This window comes from Eleutherodactylus coqui, chromosome 1, assembly GCF_035609145.1.
Source record: "Eleutherodactylus coqui strain aEleCoq1 chromosome 1, aEleCoq1.hap1, whole genome shotgun sequence".
Classification (NCBI taxonomy): Eukaryota; Metazoa; Chordata; class Amphibia; order Anura; family Eleutherodactylidae; genus Eleutherodactylus; species Eleutherodactylus coqui.
In genome coordinates, this window is record NC_089837.1 from 434,040,607 (window position 1) to 434,052,789 (window position 12,183).

At 44.2% G+C, this 12,183-nt stretch overlaps 1 protein-coding gene across 1 annotated transcript in view; it reads left to right on the forward strand.

Annotated features, from left to right (window-relative positions):
* Positions 1-661: 661 nt before the first annotated feature.
* Positions 662-12,183, forward strand: part of ZC3H12C (zinc finger CCCH-type containing 12C) — a 151,642-nt gene continuing 140,120 nt past the window's right edge. Inside the window, exons 1-2 of the mRNA XM_066588974.1 lie at positions 662-1,070; positions 2,800-4,685. Coding sequence (XP_066445071.1) covers positions 662-1,070; positions 2,800-4,685 — 2,295 coding nt within the window. The remainder of the gene's footprint in view (positions 1,071-2,799; positions 4,686-12,183) is intronic.

Consider the following 12,183-nt stretch of genomic DNA (forward strand, 5'->3'; position numbering starts at 1 on the left):
ATTGATACCCTGGAGGGGAAGAAAGGAAAGGACTGTCTAAACACCTCCAAAACCCATACAGACCCCGGTCCATCTGACCACTAAAGGCGTCCCCCATATTTCAAACTGTACGCCTGAGGCGCCTGGACGGATCGGTGCCACCTCTGATAGGTGGTGTCGCCACGCGAGATCGGCGTGGTCCCCCTACCTCTCTAACGACCCCACACCAGATAAATCCTGCATGGTTGCAGCCCAAACTGCGGGACCATTACTTTCTAACAGACACTATAGCTACATAACCCACAAAGGCTCTACAGTTAACAACATCTAAGACTCTAAAAATTGCACCAAATCGCTAAAACCGCCACCTGGCTTCTACTACAAACAGCCTTGATACTTCTCATACTGCACCACATCAGGTAGGAGAAGACAAAGACCCATATTCTCTAACAACAATCGGACCCTACAGCCAAAACATCTAAAACCTATAAGGAAAGCATCAATTTGCTAGTATAGTCAACTAACCCACCTCGCACGCCAAAGTCCCCAACACCGCTTATGTCATACTACAGCTGAGGAGGAGAAGACAAAGACCTTTACCCTTTAACTGCTACTAGAACCGTACAAACCGGGAAAATACAAAGATCCCTACTTCCTTATAGTTGACTTAATATCCTCCATCATGAGCACTCGGGCTAAAAGCGGGTCGGCAGCCGATAAGCTGAAAGAATACGCCCGCACTGAGACCCCCGAGCATACCCCCAGAGCGACACGGCCCGCTCAGATGAGAGAGCCCGATGATGAAACGGGACACCCCTCAGAACCGACCATGCGACAAATCCTAGACGCAATAAACATCTGCAAATCCTCGCTTGCCAACAAAATAGAAGAAATAAAATCTGATGTCTTCCTGCTACGGCAAGACCTACAGAACATGCGAGGTAGAATACAGGAGATGGAAGACCGCATATCCAACGCAGAAGATTCCCTACGCCCGCTTTCCGCGGCCGTCAAAAAAGCCACACGAGCCACAGAATTCTGCCAGTCCAAAATGGACGACTTGGAAAACCGGTCACGCCGCAATAATCTCCGTATAATAGGCCTACCCGAAAGATCAGAGGGACCCCATCCAGAAACATTCACTGAAAACCTGCTAAAAACCCTATTGGGCGACGACACCTTTTCCGCTCACCTTACAGTGGAAAGAGCCCACCGGGTCCCAGCAAAACCGCCACAACCGGGAGCCCCCCGCGTCCATTCCTAGCAAGGATCTTAAACTGCAGAGATAGAGATACCGCACTGCGCCAAGCTAGGCTGAAGGGTCCATTAAATTACAATAATGCAACAATCTCTATATTTCCGGACTTCTCCGCTGAATTACAAAAACAAAGAGCCACCTTCACAGAAGCAAAAAGAAAACTTAAGGGACGAAACATCCCATACTCAATGGCATATCCAGCCCGCCTGCGCATCGTAACTCAAGGGAAAGTGATCTTCCTCCAATCCCCCGCTAAGGCTATGGAATGGCTGGATATGCACCCAGAGCCATCGAAGGACAACTGACCCTGCCGCATTTATAGAAGGACTTGAGCCTAGTTATAATCCAAGCGGCTGATACCCCCCTGACTTATAGATGGTAAAATGCAGGACCAAGGCATTTCCAAACCGCCTCTGGGACCTAGCGAATAGATACCAACCTCTATAGGCCACTGGGATACTTCTTTCTTCCCCCCCCCCCCCCCCCAACAATATAACATCTGCTACTTCTAAATAGATTGTAGCTAAACTGTTTTGTAAATTTTCTATATATTGGTTTTGACATTCACGCTGAAATTTAAGCGGGATGCCAAAAGTTAAAAGTTTAAACTGTTGTTTACTGCTCTGTATTAATATGTTTTGCAGGTCTGCGCTAACACAACTCTTTCCCCCATACATGCCAACAACCTTTCCCCCTCCCCATTCTATGGGTATAGATGTAACACTTATAGAACCTGCCGACGTAATCAGATATGTCCCTAAAATGCCTTAGTTGGAACGTCCGGGGTCTGGGAACTGCACTTAAACGAAGGGCAGTCTTTTCATACATTAAGCAAATCAATCCACATATTGTAAGTTTACAAGAGACCCACCTCACTAAAGAAAGAGCTGATACCCTGGCGAAACCATGGGTGCAGTGGATAGCCCACTCCTTTCACACCTCCTTTTCCAGAGGCGTCTCTGTCCTCGTACATAGGTCGCTACGCTGGAACCCTATTAGTGTCCGCAGAGATCCCGAGGGGAGATTCATATTTATATATGGCGAAATAGATTCCAAACCCTATGTGATCCTGTCTATTTACAACCCCCCACACAGCAACCTCCATCTTCTCCAAACCGCTATAACATACGCACATCAATACCCACTGGCAGGGGTAATATGTATGGGCGACTTCAATAAGGTAATGGACCCCAACATAGACAGATTTCACACACCTCCCAACATAGCCCCAACTCCAAGCTCCTCCCTGAAGCAATTAATCGAAAGTGTCGGCTGGATTGACCTCTGGCGGTATCAACACAACGATAGACGGGAGTTCACTTGTCATTCCCCAGGCTATAACGCGCTGACGAGGATAGACTATGTATTTAGCTCCGCAGAACTAGCATTGTCCCTCTCTAACATTACTCACTGCCCAAGAGGCATATCCGACCACAGCCCTATATTACTAACATTGAAATTTCCCCAACAAAACATAGTCCCTACCTGGAGACTCCACCCATTCTGGCTAAAGCTGATCGGATCAGATGATCAAACACCCTTTCACATATCCCTATTTTTAGATGCCCACGACAACAATACTCACCCTGCCCTGAAATGGGACACTCTCAAAGCTTACATTAGAGGGTTTCTTAAGTCAGCCATTTCACATATTAAAAAGTCGACATCCCAAACCGACAAAGAGCTGGAAGAGCAGACAATGGAGGCCGAAAAAACATATATAACTAACCCTACAGACGCCAACCAAACTGCCTGGCTCGGTCTGCTCCGCCTCCACAAACACCAGATACATGCCAAAACTAAGCGTAAATTATTTTTTACCAAACAACATTATTTTGAATTGGGAAACCAGTCCAGCCACTTACTTGCTAACCTCATTAGACGCGAAAACAACACCAACACGGTCCTTAAACTTAGGAACCAACACGGAGCGGAGCTGACCGATGCCGTATCCATTACAAATTGTTTTAGGGAATTCTATACTAACCTATATAGCTCCCCCTCCCAGAACACCCTGACAGACATTCTAAGTTACCTAGAGGACTTAAACTTCCCAACCCTCTCTGCGGAACAGGTTGAGCTCCTGGAAGCCCCAATCACATTAGAAGAGATTCAACAGACAATTCAGGACATGGCCCTCAACAAGTCACCCGGCCCTGACGGCCTCCCGATAGAGACGTACCGCAAATACAGCGAACAACTAGCCCCACTATTACTGGAAACACTAAACCAAGCCCAAACAGACAAATCACTCCCGCCCTCATTCTATAAAGCCTCCATAGTGGTGATACTGAAACCCGGGAAGGACCCTGTAGATTGTAGTTCCTATCGCCCAATTTCATTGGTAAACACAGACTATACGATCTTAACTAAAATCCTGGCTACCAGGCTGAATCGGGTAATCCTCTCCATTATTCACCCGGACCAGACGGGATTCATGCCAGGGAAGTCCACGACGATAAATATCTGCAGAGTCCAAACGGCTATCCAACTAGGAAAGCAATACAACATGCCCTGGGCTCTGGTCTCATTAGACATGGCAAAGGCTTTTGACTCGCTGGAGTGGGTCTTTTTGGAGGCCTGTCTGGTCCGGTTTGGATTTGGACCTATATTTCAACAATGGATTAAAATTATATATAAATCCCCGAGCGCAAATGTAATCGTAAATGGCATCCCGTCGACTGAATTTCAACTGGCAAGGGGCACCCGACAGGGATGTCCCCTGTCCCCGGCCCTGTTCGCCATAGCCATTGAAGCTATAGCGATCCGCCTGAGAAACACCCCCGAAGTGAAGGGCATTAAATGGGCAGACCTCGAAAGTAAAGTGGGAATGTATGCGGATGACACAATACTCTTCCTATCGGACCCAATACACTCCTTCTCCCAAGCTATGGTTCACATAGACAGATTCTCCTACTTTTCGGGACTATATGTCAATTGGTCCAAATCAACACTCCTCTACACCGACCTCAACCCAAAAAATGACCCCTGTGTCACCAGGTACGGATTAAAACCGGTCTCATCATTTAAATACCTAGGGATATTCATGTCACACGACCATAACAACGCCATAGCAGAAAACATAACCCCACTTCTAGACAATATCAAACACAAACTGAAGAGATGGGCCAAGCTACCGCTCTCTGTAGCCGGATGCATAAATCTCATTAAAATGACTATCCAACCCAAATGTTTATACACACTGCAACACATGCCGGTACGAGTCCCCAAGCGCTATTTCCAATCCTTAAATTCTCTTATTACTACATTTATATGGAACTCCTCCCGCTCCAAGCTAGGCCTGACCACACTACAAAGGCCCAAAAAACAAGCAGGAATGGCCCTCCCAGACCTTCGACTCTACTATCTGGCAGGGCAACTGAGAAACATACGAGCTTGGGTACTGGACAAGGAACTGCCTATAGCAGATAAACAGCTTGCAAAACAAGTAAAAGGCAATAATCTTCTAAATTTTCTAGAATTCCCAGAGTGCACCAACCCCGCCGACACAGCAATACAAAAACACAATACCCGAGCTCCCTCTTTGGGACTACCCGGGTCTTACTGCACTACACTCAGTCCCAGACCCACAATATTGGATGGCTCAGGGAGTACACACACTGAGTGACATATATACAGAAGAAACACTCCCTACATTCACACAATTATGCGACAGGCTACAATCTCCGCAGCTTCAGCTATTCAGGTATTTCCAGCTAAGACACGCATTAAATTCCCAATTCCCGCCCACCTCAACCCGCATATCCAAGTTCCCCACAATCGGTATTCTCAAGTCCCAAGGACCTAAGGGACTAATCTCTGCCCTATACACGCACCTTCTCTCGGCTAAAATAGACCCCAACCCACCTCCAGTATACGACAAATGGAAACAAGCCATCCCATCTCTTACACCTGAGGAATGGCAGGACATCTCTGAATCCCACCTATCAGTTTCCCCGGCTATAAACAATAAATTAATTCAGCTATACATAATCCACCAAGCCTATCTCACCCCCAGTCGTCTACACCAAATGGGCAATACATCCTCAAGCTCCTGTCACAGATGCCGCCAACCAGAGGCGAACTTCTGGCATTTAATTTGGGAGTGCCCACCAGTCAACGACTATTGGTCAAAAATAACCGACCTTATAAATTCACTATTACCGTCCCCATTAGCTGTTGACCTAGACCCCAAAGTAGCATTGTTCGGCCTGCTGGAAGAGGAGATGTGGCCACACCACACCCGCATTTTTCTTGAAAAAGCATTATTCCTGGCACGAAAAGCAATAGCCATGAGATGGATGGCCATAGAGGTCCCTTCGGTCCCACACTGGATCCAGCTGGTGAACACCGTCATCTCCTACGAAAAAATAATTTACCAAAACCGAGGCTGCCCAGCCAAATTTCACAAAGTATGGGGGAACTGGTTGGACGCCCACTCTACCCTGTCAATGGAGTGAACCCTGAACCCCCACTGCACAAACCATTCCCCGCCACCCCTTAACCAACCACAACCCTCCCTACCCCCCCCCTCTCCCCCTTCTTTTTCTTTTCCCTTTCTTACACTCCTCCCCCTTAATAAGAAGCGCCTACAGTCCTGCACTCTACCTTTAGTGAAACAAGAACAAGACAGAGCAAAGTTGTGTTTAAAAGTTAAAAGTTTACTATTGAAACTGTTCATACAATTTAAGAAATACAGCAATGAGGCAGCATTGATTTATTCATAACAAATTACATATGTATACCATATATCTAGCAATGTTCTTATTATTCATCTGTAATCTGTATTTTGCAATGCACATGTTAATTAAAAAAGCCGAATTAAAAAAAATAATGGTGATCCCATGTCCCCCTCCTCTTCACTGTAGGCTCACTCTCCCCCCCCCCCCCCCCCCCAAACACACACACAGTGAGGAGGGGATTGAATGGAGTGGAACTTGTGTCTTGTATGTGTCAAATGTGTCATAGGCTATGATGAGCACAGTATTTGTTTTATATATTTTATCATGTCAATTCATGACATACCCTGAACTATCACTGCCTTAGGAAAACCTATTCAATAACGAGTTGGTCAACCTTTTTGGGCAATCACAGCTTTCAGAACAGGTTCCATAGGGTGGTGAACATCCTCCATATTCAACCTAACCCATATCTGCTGCAGCATCTCCGTCAATTGGTGCTCGTTTTGCGGATAAGTGAGAGCAGATCTCACAGCCCTGTCCAGCATATCCCAAACATGTTCAAGGGGGTTACTATCCGGTGAGCACAGTGTGTAGAATTTGTAATGGGTGAGTGGTATTGTCTGATATTGCAGGATACGTGATGGCGCAGGAGTGACAGATGGAGTCAAGGCCGCACATTTTTAGCACTTTTACGGAACAGGAATAGTATTTACATCAAATCGCCCCATAGGAGGGTTTGTATACTAAAGCACTTTGTGGTAACATGTTATAACATCAAGCATCCATCATACATCATCCATCATCAGCCACTCATGACTAAAGCTACAAGCCGCTCTATTGTAAGAAGGAGTGCTATCAGTGCTATCCGCTTAGAAATCCTTTGTCCACCAATCACTTCACAGTGATCCAAGTTCAATGACACACAGTGTTGTTCTGTTAAAAGATGGCACTGTAATTGGGGAAGACTTCCTGAAAATATGGGTGCAGGTGTTCAACTAACAGGTCCCTGCAGTGTTCACCATTCAGTGATTCTGGTATGTTGAGCAGTGATCCTAGGCCATAGCAGGAAAATGATCCCAGACCACAGCACCACCAGCACAGGTCTGTTGAAACCCAATGGTGCACCCGTGGGATACGGCTTCATGCTGTCTACGCCAAATGTGGACACGGCCATCTGCAGGGATGGTGAAATCTATTCTAGGGCGTGCACTAACTGCAAACCAAAATATAAAATCTCTGGAAATGTTCACACCACACTGACAGCAAGTCCCTGCAGAACAGAGAAAGATAAACAAATGAGGGAAACTTTCCCTAAGGGCTTCTGCAAGTTGGTGCTCTGCAATTTTTGTGTGATGCATTTTTAACATTAGAAAGTCCCATTGACAATCACGTGAAAAAACCGCACAAAAAAAACGCAATTGTGCTGGAGCCCTAAGGGCAACTAAAGGATGACAACCTATCAGTGGGTGGCCCGCTCTAATAAGGACGCATCCACCCGCAACCTAGCAAGTGATAAAGAAAAACCAACATAAGAATAAACAAAACCCTCCAAGAATAAATCTCAGTACTGAACCTCTGAACGTAACTGAGAGGACCGCTGAGAGAACCAGGGAAGTCGGATCCAGTGACATCCTCACTCCACAACAGGAGACTGAGCTGAAATTGACCAGCACTGAGCTCAGGTCAGGAGGGAACTAAAAACTTCCCTAATTGCCCCCAGGTGTGCACCAACAGCTGACACACCCGTCAGAGTGAAAGGAGATAAATGCACAGTGAGGATTCAAACTGACGCAACAAATATTATGTATATGCGTAATGTTTGTGCATGTATACTTTGTAAGGCCTCTTTCAAAAGGGGCAACAGTGATATCACTGCCAGAATGTCGCAGGGCTATCGCAGCTGTGTTTCCACGATTTCGATGGCAATACTGCAATTAAGTCATGTAACTTTGTAGCGCTCTTTTGCCGGGATTTTCGGGGGCGGGTTCATCAAGCTTGACAAAGGCCAACATGGCCGAAACGTTGCCTGTTTTTCTGTGATGGGGGAATAAAACTTTGGATATCAATTTGCACCCTGGATGCTGCCGAAGTCTTTTTTCATTGCTGCATGTGATTTTGGTGATAAGGATCCATTCACCTGTTTCTTTGGCTACTGCATAATCTATGCCCAGCCCTTGGAGGGATATACAATTTGTGCTGCTGGCGACCTGCTTTCTCTGAACATACCTTTTTTTAATTTACTGTATTGAAAAGTGTAGTCTGCTGAAAGTGAGTCATTACCATTGTAATAAAGAAAAAGTCCAGAAGATGGAGCCATCCAACAAACATAGTGCATATGACATGAGAGTTTTAACCACTTGTATGACTTATACTCTCCTGGAATAGTAAATACCCCTTCAGTCTTACTTTGTGTGCAGATGTACCTTCTCTATCCGTACTTTTTTATTGTTACATTCTTTATGCTCCTGCCGTGGTTCTGATGTAGATGTTATTATTTACAACATGACTTGCCTGTTCCTCACCTCGCAGATGATGGCGCTGGTGCTCTTGTATTTAGTACCTGCAGTGGTGAAAAGAAGTGCTGCAGGGAACAAAAGTGGATTTAACCTCTTCCCAGTCACTTTTTATAGCAAATTTGTTGTTTTTTCATCCCTAGCTTTCAAAAGCTATAACTTTTATATTTTTCCAACAACATAGCAGCAACAGCAATTCTTTTTGCTTATTTTTTTTTCTCTTTGTGAGATGAGTTGTTGATCTTTCTGGGAACATTTAATATATCATATCGTGCATTTAAAAACTTTTCAGAAAATCTTTATGGGGTGTAAAAAACTGAAATTGAACACATTTTTGTATTTTTTTTTTTGGCTTTCGCTCACTGTCATGTAAAAATGAAATGGTAACTTTATTCTGCAGGTCAGTACGATCACAGAATATCACATTTATATACCTCTTTTTATGTTTTACTACTTTTACAAATTAACAAAACTTTATCACCATATACTTTTTTTATCCAGTTGATAGAGCTATGTGAGAGCTTGTTTTTTCGGCCAAGGTATAGTTTTACTTTTACCATTTTTGGTTACATATGATTTTTTATGAATTTGTATTCCATTTACATTTTGGAGGTGAGGTGACCTGAATAGCTATTTGACATTTTATTTAATGTTACATTGTTCACCATGTGGGATAAATAATGTGATATTTTAATAAGTCAAGCTTTTAATGGACGCAGTGAAACCAGTAATGTTTATTTTTTTTATATTTATATTTTTCTATGTAATGCATTGGAATAGTTTTTTGTTTTTTTTTTAAGCTTTTGATATTTGTGTTTTACACAGGGTGATTCTCTTACTAGGAAAACCAAACTTTACTCAATAACCTTTACATTTTTGTCTGGTTCCCTGTGGAAATTAAACTGGATGAAGATGCCCTCTGAACGAAGTACACTGTCCCCATGAGATGAGAAAACCAAGCAGGCGTTTGATCGAGGATGAGGGCGACAAAATGATGGTAGTCACGGTGGCATGGGTGCTCCTCTCCACTGGAAAAATGCGGCCTGATTCGGCATTGCAGATTGTTAATTGGCAGTTCTTATTTGGTGCTACCTGCGAAGGTGGACAGAATAAGATAGTATATCCCAATAGGGGGCTACAGGCGGAGTCGGTTAGGGTAAGATATTAATTTGTTGTGACACCAGTCCATATTCAGGTAGGGATCCGTTCTGAGCAAAAATAATAAATATGAAAAATGGGAGAAATAAATATAACTGGGAGTAGAATGCCTTTTTTCCCTGGAGCACATAGTGTGGTACCTCAGTGCACATGTTAAGTTGGTGGGAAGCACTTCAGGAGTCGAGTTGTAAAGTAAATCATAAACAGATTTATTTTCCAAAGAGCAAAGGAGATTTCACATTGACTTGCTTTCAACAGTTTGCATTAGATGGCTTTAGTACAGATGATTACATTTGCAGACATTGGTTACTTCTGAACTTTTCTCAAGGCATTGGTACAAGAAACTACATTTGAACACTTTGCTTTTGCTTTCAGATTTTCTCCCTGGCTTTGACTATTACTTGCTGACTTAGTTTTCTTTCTTTCTTATTCTCTTCTTCTGACTTAGGTCTCCTCTTTCTTCCTTTTTTGTCCTTTCTCCCTTGACTAAACAGTTCTTGTCTTGAGTACTCACACTTAAGATGTTCCTCCTTCCCACCGCACTGGCTGCTCTGTGGTGATCTAGTAGAAGGTTTCTCCTTGTTCCTCCCTGGTCTCTCTCAGGCTTAGACTCTGACCTAGACTGACTAAAGCTCTGCCCAGTCCTCCTTTTATACTGTCACTCTAACCCAGCCTGTAAAAGGGCTTCCTTCTACCAATCACAGGCCTTCTTTCCTTCTGAACCTGGCTAAGCACTCCCCTGGCTGTTGTTAGTGATGAGAACTGACTAGGAGCTGGAGAACCTTGCTGGGAAACATCATACAGTGGGACATGGAAAAACACCATGAAAGCATAAAACTTCACAGTTATCACACACAATAATAAAACATGATTTACCCCTAACATAACCACAGAAGTGCTGTAGTTCCCAACTCTGGGGCACTACACATGTGTTTTTGTTCAACAATACTGGTGAACAGGTTTGTATGGCTCTTTCACACGAGCGTATGTAACCTTGCACGCCTGGGTGCTACGTATTTGTGGAATGAACCATCTGCTTTGTGCACGCATTGACGTATCTTACTGCATTATTTGCGCTCGCAGGGCATGTTCATTTGCACGTGACAAACGACACACCAGTTAAAATGGCTAATTAGTCTAATGTGTTCCAGATGTGTTATTTTCCCAGTGCAATTGCGCAGTGTTTCAAGCATCTCCTAGCGTATTGTGCGTGCATTTGCGCATGCCCATTGACTTCTATGGAGACTTTGGGAGTGCAAATTCGCGGGAAAATAGAGCATGCTGCATTTATTTTGTATGACCAAGATTAGCAGGAAAAATAAGCACATTTAAATGAACCCATTGAAATCAATGTGTTCCATTCACCGTTTATTGCGTGCGCAAATATGCCCAAGTGAAGGCGGCCTTGAAGTGCATATTGGAATAAGTATGGTGAAGAAAGTGTACCAACAAAATCCTGGATTCACAAATTGCTGAAGAATTAACAGAATGTTACTTGGAACCAGATGGTGCAACATGCCGCGGATCTAATGCAACCATGAGGGAATTTGACCTAACTCCACCTGATTTCTTCTTGTGAGGTAAACGGACGTGTATACAGCAATTAGCCGTGAAAAGCTTGATGTTCTCAAAGATGCGATACAGCAGGAGGTTATTGCCATTATCAATGTCACATTAGCAGATGTCTTCGCCCATTTGTAGACTGACATACAAAAGTGCTTGGATTATGGAGAAGCCATTTTGATCATTTGTTCTAGACAGACCTTATTTTGAAACACATACATCAATGTTCATAGGAAAGCAGAGGAATATTAGAAAGTTATTAAGAAATGCTTCCTAGCAATACAATCACTGTCTGCGTATACACACATATATACTGGGTTGTCCAACCATTTGGACGCTGTGATCACTATTAACTGCAGCATCCAAGGGGAATAGGCCCCAATTCCACCCATTGCAGGTGGGTGTTTAGTCTTTAACTGTCAGGACTCAAACCCAGGAGCTCTTGTACTCCAGGCGGCAGCTCTACCTGCTGAGCCATCCAGCCCTTTGGACCACTCCTCTGCATGACCTTAGCCTTGTTCCCAGCTCGTGCACTCCATTCCCTTTTTTAGCTTGCCCTGTTCTTGATTGGACATGCTATAAAAGCCTGGCCCTTCCACTTCCTCTTTGCGTGATTATTGTGCTCTCTGCCTTTAGGCAAGCTCTGCTACTAACTTCTCCGCTCTATACAATTGCTGCTACCCTTTACCGACCTCCGGCTACATTCTGACTATGCTACTTGCCTGCTCCCTTGTACTGCAGCAGATTTCTACCCGTTACCGACCCCTGGCTTTTCTTGACCACGCTATCTGTCCGCTTGGGTTACAACACAAGGCTCTGAACCCACTATAGGTCATTACAATAACACTGCCAAAACCACCATATAAAGAATGGCCTCACCATACAGTAACCTAAGGCATGTGACGTACTGAACATGTACATCAGATGTCAGAAGGGGTTGAAGACTAAAACCAAACTACACATATAATGGTTAATAGCTGTTTCTGTGAATGCCAGCATAACCATGCCAAGTTCTCATGTCTTTACTTCA